Consider the following 16,480-nt stretch of genomic DNA (forward strand, 5'->3'; position numbering starts at 1 on the left):
TTCCTCATCAGAGGCAGATATGTCAGTAATTTTGGGAGAGAAAACCAAAGTTTAGCTAAAACTCACCATTATTAGCATGCTTAAAAATACTTGTATCAACTAGGATACGATTCTGAATAAACAATCCTGATAAATGTTTAGCATTGTATAATATGTTATAGGTGCACTCTGTCATTTTAGTACATGTTGTGGTAGCCGACATGGCATTTGTCTTGGGCTTGGATGCAACAACATCATGCTAAATAAATAGTTTATAATTAAAGTCACAATCAAACGGAAGTAACATCTTTTCTTCCATACTGTGACATACATCAGAGTGGAATAGATTATTGTAGAAGAAAATATATGTAGGGTGAGGACTTGGTTCTATCCATCAGTTGTTAATTGGATTTTGAGATATAGTCATTGCGCTCAAAATTTAATGTGAGATTGCAGTCGCTTTTGAAGTGGCGGGATTTAAGCAGACTAAATGACTGGAGAAGTTCGGCATACGACACCGCATAGAAGTCATTTTCACCAGAAGATCAAGTTATGTTATTTCGATTTAACATTACGAGGCCCAAAAAAATTGTACATACATGGATTATTGTTCACAATATGATCTATAATATGCATTTACACAATAGAGATGGAGAATAGGTTTTATAGAGACACATTATAGCTGTATAATTTCCAGCTTCTTTCTAATTAGAAATTCAAGCTCTGAAATAAAAGTTTTTCAGGCGACTGATGAGACTGGAATCTTAATCTGACATAAGTGACCATGACTGTAAACATACATCTCATTTTTATGTCTTTATGTATAACACCTTTTAATGAAGAAAAAGAGCTAAGTGCCACTTACCTTCAAACCGCTTTGGACCAGCTTATGAATGTCCAGAAAAGGCTCTTTTAGGAGCTCCATGTTGTATGTTAGGATTCGTACAAAGCCTTCCTTCTCCAAAATAAAAAGCCGCTGTGATCCATCCCCACAATGCACCACGCCAACAGGCTGTCGAAGACCACTAAGGATCTCCTGAGCGCAGTAGCAGTTGTGTTTATGTTTTCTGTATGAAGGGAATGGCAAGATTATAAATTTTGTTAGATTATCTTATGCATCAGGCTTTAGAACTGTTGTAATTTTTCAATAAAAACAAATAAAAGTCTATTTTTTGTTGTTAACAGTATAACTGTGTAAGTGGAATTGTTATAAACAATTTTTGTGCTTGACAGACTGATTTGGGAGTAGACTGAATAAAACTCCACAGTGGAAGTTCATTTAACACAGTCAGGCTTTGGGGGCTCTCAAGCTGTGAAACAAGTGTTCCATTAACCACAAGTCACATTTGATGTGGGGACACGCCAACTCACATTATGCCTTAAATAAAACAAGGGCATCAGCGGTGTGGGTGCTCCAGTTAACAAGCTGTCTTCGAGGGATTTTCCATAGATGTAATAGGGGGTGGACTGGCAGTGAACGTATGTCTGACATCTTGTGCCTGAGCTGTAACGTCAGTCTGACGCTCTAGCAGTCACTTTGCCTGATCAGATATGCTGCTTTACTGGCCCTTCACACTGGGAGATCCGATGAAGAAATATGACGTTCGTTTACAACGACTGTGGGCTCAAGGCCTTCTCAAAACACACAGTGGATTCACAGCTCGTGATTATTTGTCTAAGAAGGTCACACGAAAGTGAGGCATTTATCACGGTTAACACTAAACTGAGTTCAGCAAGAAGATGAAGGTCACACTTCACTGAAAGGTGTCATTAAATCAGATCGCTTGAATAACTAAAGTGAAGCAAAGGTATGCCGAGGGTTACATTGACACACGTGTCATTATGAGATCAGGGATGTGATTTTCTTATAACGAAGTAACTCACTGCTTAACTACCATAGTATGATGCATAGTTGTAGGGAATAACTAGCTAGTGACCATTAGTAACATTAGAAACCATAGTAACATGGTCGCACCTCCGTCTCCATGTTGGTTCAACGAATTCAGACTGTTGTAAATGACATCATGCAGATGGAGTGATAACTTCTGCTAATTAATTTATCAAGATCGCAATTGTAACATTATTGTAGTTAATTTACACAAAACAACAGAAAGCAGTTAATTTTTTAATTACGTTTACATGCAGTATGTAAATGGCATACTCTTATAATAGGGGCGTTTCCTCCGAGGAGTCAAGGGAGGCAGTGCCTCCTCAAAAAAAATAGGATGAGAAAATAATCTATATTATAAAAATAAAACACAATGTTAAATATTACACATTAAAAAGTGTATAAATCACTTGTTATTTAAAAGTAACACTGTCTAAAAGCGACAACCGCAGGTAACGTTACAGGGGGAGGCCATGTCTCTCTTGCCTCCCCTTGAGCCCATTGAGTTTTAACAGACCCCCTAAAACGTGCTGTGGGTAATTAAGAATGAATGGGGGAAAGTCACGTGAGAGGGGCAATGCCTCCATCGTGCTATGACTGGCTATGATTGGTTCGTACGATAAATCCAACCACTTGTTTTCGTGAGTGTTCCGCATACACGAATCAGTCTGAATGAACAAAATGACTGCATTAATTGGAAGACTAATTAAAAAGTAAGTAAAAAGCTAAGCCACAAAATCAAACATAAAATTAGTGGTCGACCGATATTGTTTTTTTGATGCCCGATGCTGATGCCGATATCTTAGAGAGCAGTGTGGCTGATTTAAAGCCGATATTTTATATATATATATATATATATATATACTTTATATTTATTTTAATCAATATTCAATAATCAGTATCAATACAAATCTTTAAAATAAGCTTGCTTATACTTAAGGTGGCAACTTCTTGTATCTGCAATCCTATTACAGTTTTTTTCACAAATAAAGTAATTGTTTAAAAATATATGAATATGTGAATAAAAAGGAAGTAAACACTGTAACAGGGCACTTAGTTATCTGGTAGTCAGTAATCTGGTAGTTCAGGTAATCATATTTTTTTCAAATAAAGACAAGGTAACGCTAATTTTACATACAGCACACAGTGAAGACTATATGAATATGACGGTGGGCAACTGGATATAGCACAGCATATTTTAAAATGAAGGATTTAGTTTTTTGATTAAGTTTTTCGACCGCGTCTCCTGTGAAGCTGATCTTCTGCTCGCATTCACTCACTTTGCATGGACCGACCTAGCCTGACTACGTCAGACTTCTTACTTCCGCTCAATTTCATTTCGCTTCTGTAATCAGTCTGAGACAGCGTAATAGCTTTCCGTTTTCCTCCGGCCTGAAAACAGCCGGGCCAATCAACGAACAGAGGGCGGGCTGAGAGCCGTGACGTAGACACTGATTGTACCGTGGATGCGTAGATTTTTACTTCACATAATCTGCAAAAGTCGCGCACAGCCATGTTCACTCCGGTATTTCGCTCGATGGTTTTGTTTTCGCATCATACATGTGTTTACAGTGGAAGTTAGTTGCGGCTGAGCATGCGCATAACACACGCCATAACCAAACGTTATGTGATTGGCTTACGGGTAACCAATGATTTTAAACTTCAGACAAGCGAGAGAGAAAACACTTCTCTATTATGCCATTCCAGAATCTGTCTACGAAGCAAAGCGAAGTAGCAGAGTTTGGTATTACCAGGCTAGGACCGACCATCACTCGCAGTAACACGTTTATGCAGGCTACAAATGCACACTTCACAACAGATCACAGATGGATTCGGTTGAATCTGCAAGGTTTGTGAAATTAAATGTTCATTAGATATTCAGAGATTTGTTTAAATGATGTAGATGCGCATTTGCTGAAAGTTGACGGTAAATGAGAAAGTATTTTAGCCTGATTGTTTGCCTTTTCTGTATCAAATAAAATAAAAGCAAAGCTTTACTTTTTCGCATACCATTTACTTTCTTTGTTTACCAGTTCTGTCTAACAAAGTATTAGATATGACTGACAGAGATCGTAAACTAATGAAGACGTAGAATGTGAATGTGTGTGAGCGCTGTGTGATCAGGCGCAGCGACTCTCTACTCAGGCGATGGTGTTCTCAGCGCCGCCCGTCAAAATAAAAGTCCCACTTCCAACACATCGGCCAATCAGAAAAACTTATCGGCCAATGCCGATATTTAAAAAATGCCAGACATATAAATTCTCCTCCCCCTTCACATCGGTCACAATCATTTTAATTTATACTTTTCCTTTGCAGTTTATATAAACCACACATCTCACATATTTCAACAGGGTATCTTGCTTTATTATTATTTATTATGAATTTCTTAAATGAACAAACTTCAACAACATAAGGGCAGATCCTTTGAGCGCTGCTGATGACGCAGTGAAGTGATGCTCGAGTGATCAAGTATTCCAATGTATAAAAAAAGCTTTCATTCGATTCCTCCATCCTCATTATCTTTCCTTGCAGCCTTCCCTCGCATCCTACAGGGGGTGGAGCTGAGACACGAGGAAAGGAGGCGAGAAAAGGAAACGAGGATGCACAAATAAGAAATGAGAAGCACCCGAGTGTTTACCGAGCATAATGACTAATGATTCAAGTCAAGTCATCTTCATTTATATAGCGCTTTTAACAATGATCCCACAATAAGTTGACTATTCAAAGAACAGCTGAACATCAGTTCACAAATAAAATATATTGTTTAAATTGTTTAAAACTTTAATTATTGAATGCATGTAAAAATGCTTAAAACACTAACTTGATGACATTTATATTTGTTTTTAATAAATAGAACATTGATTACATTGTTAATGTAAAAATACAAAATTGAATTTAATTTGGTTTATTTTTTTCTTTGTTTTTCTTTTTAAAGTAATGTTTATTTAACCAGGAAAATGTGACAGCATTAAGTGTAACTGGAACATGAATTTAAGTTTGATTTATTTTAAAAAAACATACAAAAAATCTATGAGGACTTAGCCTCCTCATTTCAGAACACCACTGCACGCTACTGTCTCGTAGGCAGGGTTTGAAATTAACTTTTTCACTCACCGGCCACTTTGGCAACTAAATTTTTAAGTTTCCGGTCATTCAGAACTTCTACTAGCCAAAAAGAAAAAGAAAAAGAAAAGAAGAACCAGATTACCAACGACAGCTTATATATGTATTATAAAATGTATATAAAATTTGGATTTCATACATTTATTTCTTATTCAAACAAAATCCTGTTATCCAGCCATCTCCTCCCTTCTTTCATCCAGATCCTTTTCACCAAAAATGACTGATCAATACAGTACAAAGAACATCAAAAAATGTAGGATGCTGGAAAATAACAATGTCTTTTTGTTAACCAAATGCTTTTTTTCAAGCGCGCCGTTATTTGTTGCGTAGTGATGGTCATGCTCAAGTAACCCAGATATGAGAAGATTCTGCACAATTAGCTGTATTTAATATATCATGATGACTCACGAGTTGAGAATTTGCGTTAAATCAGTGCAGATTTGTTTTACACGAACTTCCACGAAGTGAGTAAACATAATAAGTAACCTGCCAAATTGGCTAGTGATTTGACAGCGATACACGCCCCAGTTGACTTTTACCCGCATTTGGCGGGTGTTAATTTCAAACCCTGCTCGTAGGCTATATGCGGTTTATTTACCGAATGTATGCCGATTCTTACGCATTTACACTCATTAGCACTCTTCAAGAACAGTGCTAATTGTTGAAGAACAGTGCTAATATATATATATATATATATATATATATATATATAAATGGAATGAAAGATACACAGTTGTTATTTTTCAATAACATCTGTGTATCATAACACAACAAATGTGTCAAGTGGTTTCCCCAAATTCAACTGAAAATGCAACTTTTAATGACTTCTGCAGTCTCAAAATTATTCAACCCCTTCATGGCAAGCATCTTTAGTACTGGAACACCCTTTTGCTGTTATGACCTGCAAACGAGATGTATAACCAGACACCAGCTTCTGGCAGCGTTGCTGAGGAATCTTAGCCCATTCCTCATGAGCAATGTCCTCCGGTTCAGTAATATTCTGGGGTTTGAGTACTGCAACCGACTTCTTCAAATACCAGCAGAGATTTTCTATGGAGTTCAAGTCAGGTGACTGTGATGGCCACTGTAGAATATTCCAGGATAATATTCTTCTGCAACCAAGCCTTTGTGGATTTTGAGGTATGATTGGGATCATTGTACTGTTGGAGGGTCAAATGACACCCAAGCTTCAGCTTCCTCACTGATGGCATGACGTTTCTCCTAGGATTTCCTGATACTTCAATGAATCCATCTTGCCTTCCCCAGGCGCCATGTTTCCAGTGACAGAGGATGAAAAGCAGCCCCAGAGCATCAATGAGCCACCACCATGATGAACTGTAAACATTGTTCTTTTCAGCATATGCTTCATTCTTCTTCCTCCAGACATACCGCTGATCCATAGAGGCGAAATGTCCCAGAATCCTAAAACTTCTGTGAATTATTAATATCATTTTGAGTAAATTGGAGCTGCCTTTTTACTCCTTTTGTGTCAGTAGTGGTGTACATCTTGGAGTTCTGGCATGGAAACCGCATGTGTTTAGTATGTGCCTTACTGTTCAAGCTGAAACCTCAGTGCCTGTTGCCACCAAGTCTTACTGCAGGTCTTTTGCAGTCACTCGAGGGTTTTTCTGAACCTGCCTTCTAAGAAATCTGGTTGCAGCCATTGAGAGCTTCCTTTTTCTGCCCCGTCCAGGTAATGTAACTGGTAACCACTGTTACTTTACATTTGAACTTGCGAACTATGCTTCCAATGGTGTCTTTAGGAACAGTTAGTTCCTTCGCTATCTGTTTGTATCCTGTTCCTTGTTTGTGAAGGGCGATGATATCTTCTCTTAACTTTATGGACCTTTTTTTTTTGACTTAGCCATTTTTCTAACATGCAGTCAAATGTGACACTCAACAAACCTAGCCAGTTCAAATATTTCATGTGTTCTAGCTCAACTACACCTGGTGCAACTAATAAAGTTGCATCAGGTGTGCTTGAGATAACACCTGTTTTGCAGATTTGTGCTGTTATGAGGGATTCTATTCAGGGGGGTGAATAATTTTGAGACTGCACAAGTCATTAAAAGTTGCATTTTCAGTTGAATTTTGTAGAAATCACTTGAAACATTTGTTGTGTTGAGCAATTTCAATTACTTTAGTTTGATTTGTTCACTGCAAACAGCTGAAAGTCTGTAAATTGTGCCAATAAATCTGATTTGCAATGGGGGTTGAATAATTTTGATTACAACTGTAGAATGTACTACGTTAGATTGCTTATTTTCCACAAGAGCATGATCTCTTGAGAAGTCCACATGTCATTCTAATAAGAAACTATGCTTCTAAGCACAGATCGAGAGCTTTAGTTCCAACCACACAAATTTGCGATGCTGTTTGAGAATGTATGTTGGAACTATGGTGTCGGGAAATGCCAAATCGTTGAACTATGTTAGTAACAACGGAACTTGTGACCATAGTTGGCTAATGATGATTTTGGGAAACACATCCCAGATCCGTTGAGTCCTACAGGTGGTATTGTTGACTGCACATATATATATATATCCATTATTATAAGTTGTGCAAAGTGAATAACACTATTCTGACTGAGGTTACAATCAGCAGGATAATCAGCTATGAGCTAATTTTTTCTCAGAGCCGGTCTCAGTTGACATCCGTCACCGTCTCCTGTCACAAATGGTCAAAGCCTTCTGACTGTCACTAGTGGATCAGAGCTCCTGCAGTATAAGCACTTTCTTTGTGTTCTTAAAGCTGGCTAAACTCAGTCTGGACACAAAGCTCTGGCTTGGAAAAGGGGACAGTGGACCAGTCAATGAGTACATGCAGGAATGTTGTGACATGGAAATTTAGTCAGGCGTGTCTTGTCTCTGGTGACCTTGTTCAGGCTACCCTTATGATCAAGTAGTCAAAGCAGGTCAGTCATACTGGGCCATGGGACATGGGATGACGGTAAGGAAGTTTCTCTCATGCCTGATGATGAATGTTGTTACAGGCAGATGTCATTACACATAATAATTCACCCAAAACATGGTCACTTTGTCATTATTTAAGCACCCTCATGTCAATTTTGAATAATGTACTGGACCTGTTTTCTATTCAGACGCTTTCATGTGTCAAAAAGGATGCAAAATTACTGTAAAAGTACTCCATACAACTTGACTAGATTCATTAGATTCCAAGTTTTCTGAAGCCATACAGTACCATGTGTGACTAAATCAAAGTGGTTATTCATTAATAATCTTCCTTGTCATTGGCTGTTGCAACAAGATTGAGTCTGAGCTGATCTTCAGAACCAGTTGGTCCAAATAATTTATGAATCATTCAAACTGATTTTGTGAACTTGATCATCCGATTCATCAAAAAGAACGATTAGTTCTCATATCAGACATTGTTACTTCTCTTCTATACTCTCATCGACGTGCCAAGGAGCACTAGGGCAGGTGTCAAGAGTTTTGTGAATATTTTTATTGTTTGTTAAAATTTTTATTGTATGACTTTAGAAGACAAGGTACTATATATTTCCTACAAGTCATGTGGACCATTAGCATTTTAAAGCTTGATAGCCCCATTTCACTTTCATTGCGGTGCAAAGATTGGCCAAGATATTCTTCATAAATTAACTCTTAATTTTCTCAGAATTTTGGGTGAACTATTCTTGTATGATTTAAAACCTCTATTGAATATACCATATAAAACAAATTAAGCTTAAATCAGAATTGTGTTTTCAAAAGTAATTAAAAAAAAATGTGTGTAAAACTTAAATATACCTGTTAATCCCTTCTATTTTTTCATCTAACAGGTAGTTGGAATCTCGGCGCAACTGCTTTCGGTGAAAATCTGGAAAGCACAGCCCACCGTCCTTCCTTCCATAGTACTGGCAGAACTCATCCACGTCGGCTTGGAACAGTTCTAAAAAACACAGACAGATAGACAACTGGTCTCAGCCTGAGATAGACACCACACAGGGTCCATTGATGATGTAATAACCTCCAAAACCAACTGAATCCCCTACAGTCAAAGCTGTACTCGAGTCAAGTATGTCCTCAGCCATCAGACTGCTTATTGTGTGGGCGTTTTGGTGGTGATTCCGGTGCCAAGCTTAATTCCAATCTTGTCTATGGTGCATTTATAAAGTACTGAGTCTCAAATCAAGACATTTGTTTTTGCCTCTCATATCTGACAAGTGCAAGCCATGGTCATTCATACCGGTCCAGATCTTTAACCATTTGTTATAAACGGTCATATTTGACAGAGCCACATTGATACACACTTCTGAGTGCTACAATTATGAGATGGTTGAACCCCAGTGAGGTATTATGAACCATTTCAGACATGTGTGGTCCGTATGTTGAGTTTAATTAAACCCAAAAATGCCAAACGGTCAATGCTCAATCTGTATCTACTTCACTGTTATATTTTTCAGTAGAAACATGCAGGTCAAGTCCAAATAAATGATAAGTGCACACCCAAACTGATTGATTATATTTCAGAGATTAGATCTGCTTGCTTACTTTCAGGGAAAACACCCTTATTTATTTCTCCAATAGTAGCCAAGATAATTCCACCATCTAGAGTTGAGGAATGTGCAATGAAAAACCTGAAAAATTAAGCATGTGGCAAAAATAAATCGTGGTCAGTTTCTAGGAACTGTCTTCCTTTTGGCTGAATGAGTAGTAGGACGACGAGGGGAGAGAACAGGACTCGGTTTGGTAGCCGAGACCAGCGTGACCTAAAAACCACACTGATATGGTTACCACCTTAGCTAAACCCTCTCATGGGGAGGAGTAGAGCAAATACAGCAGTGATAGAAACACAAACACACTCCTCTCCCTCCTTTCATCTCCAACGAGTCCCCCATGCTGTCTGAGGAAGGGGGCTACGGGTGGGAGTGAGGCAGCAGCACCAACAACAGAGGTGATAGGATATCCCTAAACATCTAAACACAACAGTGAGATCAAACACACAAGCACACCCACCACTACCTACACTCACACTGCCATGCCACCCACACACAAACCACAGTGGTTATCTTGGGCCTGCTGTTGTGAGAAGTAAAGGGTCTGGGAGTTATTGTCAATAGCTGTGAGATCAGAACCTTTATGCAGTTCCCACACTTTCAATTTCCATAATTTTTCCATGTCCTTTCAATGTCAATGTTATTTCGGATTGCTGGATAAGTATTTTTAGAAATCATTTTGATTGATTGGGTCTGTGCTGATGAGGGGTGTGCATACAGTATATCCTCTCAAAACATTTTGGAGCGACAGGCCAAGTCTTAAACTTCTATTTGATTAGATTTTTCATCCAGTTCTGCAATAGCATTGCTGAATACTTTAAATGTGTTATACAAATCATATAATTAATTGTAGTTTAAATCAGTTAGCTAAAATGATAACCTTATTTAATCAACCCAATTCATAACTTAATCTTTACTAAATCAAATAAAATCAATACATTGAAAAGACAACGGCTATAAAATGAATACTCTGGAACTGAAACACTTTTCCTTAACCTAAGGGGACTGAAAGTAAACAGCATGAAAATATGAAGGAATATTTTACTCTTGAAAACCAATCTGCAATCATGGTCTAAAAACATGCTTAAAAAATATGTACATGAATGAATCACATGAACTGTCTAATTTGAACAAACATGTAACTTCCCCAAACATGGCAAAAACACTGTGTGGCCTTAACTATGGTCTCAGCCCCTCCACAATACTTTCGAGTTTTATTGTACTGGGCTACGAAAAACAGGACAGAGAGAAAAAGTCTCCACATCCTTAGCGCTATAGTTATACTTCCATCTGGTTATCTTCCGAAGCAACCTGGGTGGCCACCCAAAGTACTTGACATCTTGATGCACTTCAGCAGTTTTACATATACACAACCTTTATAGAAAAATAAATGTGTCATTCGTCACCACATATGCTGATTTGGGAGGCGGAGAGGGGAGGGGGTAAGTCTTTTGGCCCCAGCTCCTGTTCTCAGAGACTTTACCACTATTTTTCTCTCTCTCTCTCTCTCTCTCTCTCCTTCCCATAGGCTTCCTCCTTGTGCAAAAAGTCGAAACGGACTGCACACCCTTATTTATCTGTTTTATGGAGGAAGACCAAGAGGTAAACTGTATGTATACAGTGTCTGATTTGTTGGTCTATCCGTATTTCCGTGGGTGCATATGTGCGTGTTGCTCTCTGTTTGCATATCGGCCCCCGATCTAATCTGTTATGGCTGCGCTGATAGGAAGAAGGTTTGGTCTGGCGGCCAGCTTTCTGCATACCATTCCATCTGATGGAATGCATCATGCAGCGAATGTTGCAACACTATAGAGCAGCTATGGGATGTTTGCTCCTGATGTCATTCATGTTTGGGAGAAAATACAAACCTCATGATGGCTTAGAGCTTTTCAGGTCTTCGGACTCCTCCCCTCTGCCATCTGTTCCCCCCCCCCCCATTTCAGAGGCCTTAATGTTTGTCTTTTCATTGAACGTAGGCTGCCACCAAGAAAAACAAACTGATTATATGTGAGCATTGCCTTGAACAGCCCTCGTTTTCCACTGCATCCTGTAAAGTGTGTGTGTGTTCTGCTGGTGAGCAGAGGTGTGAGTGTCAGTCATGTCTAGACCGTAGTCAGACCGCGCACACACACATACCCGGAGACAGATGCACATAAACACCAAACACATCTTGGCAGGCTGTGCTGACGTAAAATAAGATGCTTGCCAAAGGACCAAGGGGAAGAAACAGGTCATAAAATCATTAATTTACAGCTACAGATTTTCAAGCTTTGTTTGGGGCATGTGTCCGCCAATGTGTGTTTACATGTAAGCTTAACAACTATGATAAAGTTTGAAAAGCTATTACAGGATTTTTGAGAGATCAAAATAGGGAACACTTAATGAACCTCAATGGTCAATGCCGACGTAGCAACATAAATAAGGATTAAAGGTATTCATTAACATTATTTTCATGTGATTTAATAAAGATTGTCTTATGAAACTGCTTCAAGGTGGGATCCGAGCTAAGGTATGTTCTTGAGTTCTTCATTCTGTTTTTGAATTCTCCATTCCGTTGCCATTGGATTCATTAATATTCAACAATAAAATATTTCATATTTAATTTTAAATATTTCATATTTAACTAGTTTAATTATTACCATTTATATATTATATTTTAAATGCTTATATAATACTATTAATTTTAAGCTTTTTTGTGATACCTGAAAGAAAGAACCTGCAACAAGTGAATCACTTGTTATCACCGTTAACACTTTCTCCGACAAGTGGATGCAATGAGACCTGTTTCCCTGTTTGTTCATGTGACGTTTGGCATAAAGCCTATAAAACTTTCCAGTCTGATACATTAATCAATCTGAGGTCATTGGTTCAGAATAATTGTAATACATGTGTCTGAAGAGTTACTGATGACCTTTATGCAAAACTCTAGAATGTATTTAGTTTGTTACCTGGTACGTGTCCCCGGCAGGTGTAGTAGAACTCTTGGCAGTAGTCGTGGCATAAGCGGGGTAGATCTTGTTCTCTGTGTGGTGATTTTTCAAGTTTGGGTGAGTGGAAGAGCATCTGGGCATGTGGTGAGCAATGGGCACACTTAATCTCCTCCAGAAGTCTAGAACACTCTGTGTTATTGGTTGAGAAGATCTGAGGAGAAAAAAGGGTAGAACTGTGGTTCTAATTGAATGGTTAATTCATATTTTACTTATGCTACAAAGTTCTTCCTATATAAAGACTGTATATCATAGGGGAAAAAAACTATGCGGTTTGACACACATTTTTTGGAATGTTTTCAAGTTAATTGGACGCAATTCACATTCTAAACATCTTTCTTAACAAACACCACACATCCATGTGGACTTGATTTCTCCTGATTTGTTTATTTGAGCTCACAAACAGCTAAGCCAAAATTGCACCTCGCATGGCAGCTGAGAGCTGAACCCATGCTGGAGCGAACGGATCGAAATGAGGATACTCAAAATGTTTCTTAAGACACCAAGCAAAAGTAAACAGTAGATTAGGGCAGTGAAAATGAGCAGGCTTATTTATGTAACAAATTAGCTGTAATAAAACAACAATGTAATCTGCTCCCTTCCTCAGACATGTGCCTGGGCCACAGCAGTCTGGTAAACCTCCCTCTCTCTCTGTGTGAGGTCCATGTGTAAACACCAATTTACAGATAGACGGGCACATCATTCCTGTGCTGGTATCAACAAATTAGCAGTCTGTCCAAGTCAATTAGACCAACACACCCAGCAGACAGCGTATAGACAGCCCAGCTCCTTCCCGGCCCACTGCTCTGCATAGTAAACCATTTGGACAGATTTCTTTGATTTTGATTCTCCAGATTCTTTCAAGTGAATCAAAACCATCTTTGTGCCTGGAAGATAAAATAGTGTCCAAAAATATATTGACACCTCCATATGAACCAGATAGTCTAAAATTTTGTCAATTTTCAAGCTATGGTCTGTCTTGCAGTGGTTGGAGTGTTACCCTGGTCTGTGAGTGGCAACTCTCCTGCTTTAAATTGCCCATTGATTTAGTGAGCCATGGACTGGCACATGGTCCATGGAGAGAAGCATTTGTGTGCTCTCAACCATGCACTCTTCCCATATGTTGCTGGGATGGGCTCCAATGTTGCCATCAGCCTCACCAGCAACAAGAGGACCTTTGTTTTTTTGTGTTTTCCAAAAAATGCCAAAAAGTTGTTCAAAGCTGCTTCAAATCACACCACGGTCTACATCACAGCTTTTTAATGCCATATGTAACTACCGTTGAAACATGCCAGTTCAAATAAGAGGCATATATACGAGTTTAGGTCCAACTGTCCATTACTCAACAGAGATTTTGGGAGGCTTGCTAATAGCAGATCCTTAGAAATGGTGTTGCTCGGCATCAAAATGGTAATATGTCTACATTTAGATGACTAATCTATTGATAGTCATGTTTATATAGTGAAATCTGAGCAGATGTTGGGATCATCCATCACAGCACACAATATCCTTTGTCACTGAAACTGACAGAACAAGCGTAAACACACAAAGACTCATTTGAAAACAATCACTTGTCATTAAGCGACAAACAATAAGGGCAGCTACACCCTCACAAGTTCTCAGTGAGGTGCAGGAAAGGTGATCAATGATCGAAGTTACCGCAACTATAACAGTCAACAAATAGATTATTTAAAGAATGAATCACCTGACATGATTCACACAATTCACAGTTCTTCAACCCCCCAGACCCCCCCCCCCCCCCCCCCCCCCCCCCAAAAATGAAACCACAACTGAGCTAACTTCCCCACAAAACCTGTAAGCTTAGTATTGAACCGCTTAAGTGAAACCATTTTGGCCCTCTGGGAATTGATGTAAGTAAGTTTGGGGTGGGGAGCAGGACAAATGCTCCCTCTCAAAGGCATTAACCAACACTTGGACAGAGCCAAGGACTGGGGGAGAATGATGTTCTCCAGCTTCACCCATTAGTGAAACTAACAAACACAATGGTGTTGTTGTTATTCTTTTGCCATAAGCAAAAAGACTCCGTGTGTGGGCAGTGTAGTGGGGAGGAGGAGATGTCGACTCTTTTTTGTTCCATTCAGCCTCGCTCTTATTTGCATGACTTGAGCAAATTAAATGATGCAATATGGCTTTTTGTCACAAACCGACGTGCGATGCCACCCAGCCGCGTATGTCGATTTGCGGAGGTTGTTTACATGAGAAAAGAGAGATTTCTCGGCATAGAATGTGTTCATTGATAAAACTATTGAGATGAATCTTCTCACGTCTATAGAAAGCCTCAGAAAGGTGCGATTCATTACCGATCAAGAGACATTTGTGTCCCATCTGTTTTATGTAAATCGTATCCATTACTTAAGAGAAGCATATGCTGTCAATGAAACATCAGCGTGAAAGTTGCGCAAAATAGGTAGTGTATACATACAAACATTTAACTGCAGAAACACAGATTTTGAGAGCCATACCGATTAAGGAAATAATATTTTTGCAGCAGTGAAGAGATTTCATTCATACGCGTGCCTCGTGTTCGCGAGTGAATAGCAGATCAGGATGGAAAAAGTGCACGCGTTCTTACCTCCGTCCGAGCTGTTTTTAATTGTTTTTTCAATGTAAACACTCGCGCGACGTACGTGTTTGGCAATTGCGAAAGGTCCCACTGTGTTTATAAGTGTCTCGTTCCATGTTTTAATACGCCGTGTCATGGTAAAACAAGTTAAACTTTTAAAAACGCGTCCCGAGACTTGTGCGTTCTATTTTCGCTGCACTCACTGTTCAATAAACGCGTTAAATGCATGCACACTGCTCACATGTAGGCTATCCATATGTTCATTACACGAATTCCCATTCTTCTTCTGCATACTGCTGTTACAAACATCTCATAATCAATTTATGAACCAGTTGCCATAACAAAACACGCATGATAATTTGAGGTTGCAAGAAGCCTGAACATACCCGAGCATCTCTCCGATGGAGTATTTGATATGGAGCCCTCCTGGACGGACAGCAGGACACGCGAGGATAGAGCCTGTGACAAACCTCCCCTCCACCGCTTCCCTCCAGTGACAGTTTTCTCTCCTTCTTCTTCAGGCGTTTCGGCAGACTTCCATCGTAACATCTCCTCCTCCTTGGACTTAATTCTCCTTTCTCGCCGAATTTCGCATCACCACATTCCCAAAAATTGGCCGCGACGGCCAACAAGAGCACAAATTGCAAATGCTTCATTTTACAGGGATTAAACCAAGCGAAACACGCGACTGCTCAGAAATAAATAGGACTGCTGTATGACAGTCCCCACGCGTCCAGAAAGTTGTTATAAAATAACTAGACTAAGCAACTATTCATTAATAAAGTAGGCTAGTCTGAATTAAATTATAGTTAAGATATTAAACAAAAAAAGACAACAACAAACAAACAAAATACGATAATAAATTAAGACAAGTGCTGGTTATGATGTTGTTAAAATGAAAAAAACAAACAAACTGATATTGTATATTAATGCAATATATATATATATATATAAAAATAAGAAAAGTGATCAGGTTATAGGCCTATACAGAAATCGTAGTAGTACGTCTCCTTGCCAAAAAGTTAAATCCCGTTTGTGCACAAAGGTTGATGCGTGTGATCAAAAGTTGCACTAAGTTGTCTGATGCATGCTCTTCAGTGCACTCACATGTTTCTCTTTGCTCTTTCCACCTTCTTTTTAACCAGCGCGCGAGAAGGGGAACGCGCACGATGACGTCTATCCAGTCCGGGAACGCGCATCATGGTGTAGCCTACGTAAAGAAAAGGTATTATACACTATAAAAGTGTTAGTAATTTCAACGGGGAACATTTTTTAAATTCCAGCAGTACAAACCAATTATAAAACAACTATAAAATATTGATTTTTTTTAGCTGTAAGTAAGAATTTATAACATATGGCAGATGAACATTCCCAGATCATCACATTTGTTTAGATTGATTTTA

The 16,480-nt window shown here is 38.9% G+C and overlaps 1 protein-coding gene across 1 annotated transcript in view; it reads right to left on the reverse strand.

Moving 5' to 3' along the window:
• hhip (hedgehog interacting protein) overlaps window positions 1–15,947 on the reverse strand; it is a 38,592-nt gene extending 22,645 nt beyond the window's left edge. The window contains exons 1-4 of the mRNA XM_079851439.1: window positions 15,464–15,947; window positions 12,455–12,647; window positions 8,758–8,899; window positions 845–1,046 (exon numbers count right to left, since the gene is read on the reverse strand). Of these exons, the coding sequence (XP_079707565.1) occupies window positions 845–1,046; window positions 8,758–8,899; window positions 12,455–12,647; window positions 15,464–15,733 (807 nt within the window). The 5' untranslated portion in view covers window positions 15,734–15,947. The remainder of the gene's footprint in view (window positions 1–844; window positions 1,047–8,757; window positions 8,900–12,454; window positions 12,648–15,463) is intronic.
• Window positions 15,948–16,480: the final 533 nt, after the last annotated feature.

The sequence above is a fragment of the Squalius cephalus genome, assembly GCF_949319135.1.
Source record: "Squalius cephalus genome assembly, chromosome: 2".
Lineage (NCBI taxonomy): Eukaryota > Metazoa > Chordata > Actinopteri > Cypriniformes > Leuciscidae > Squalius > Squalius cephalus.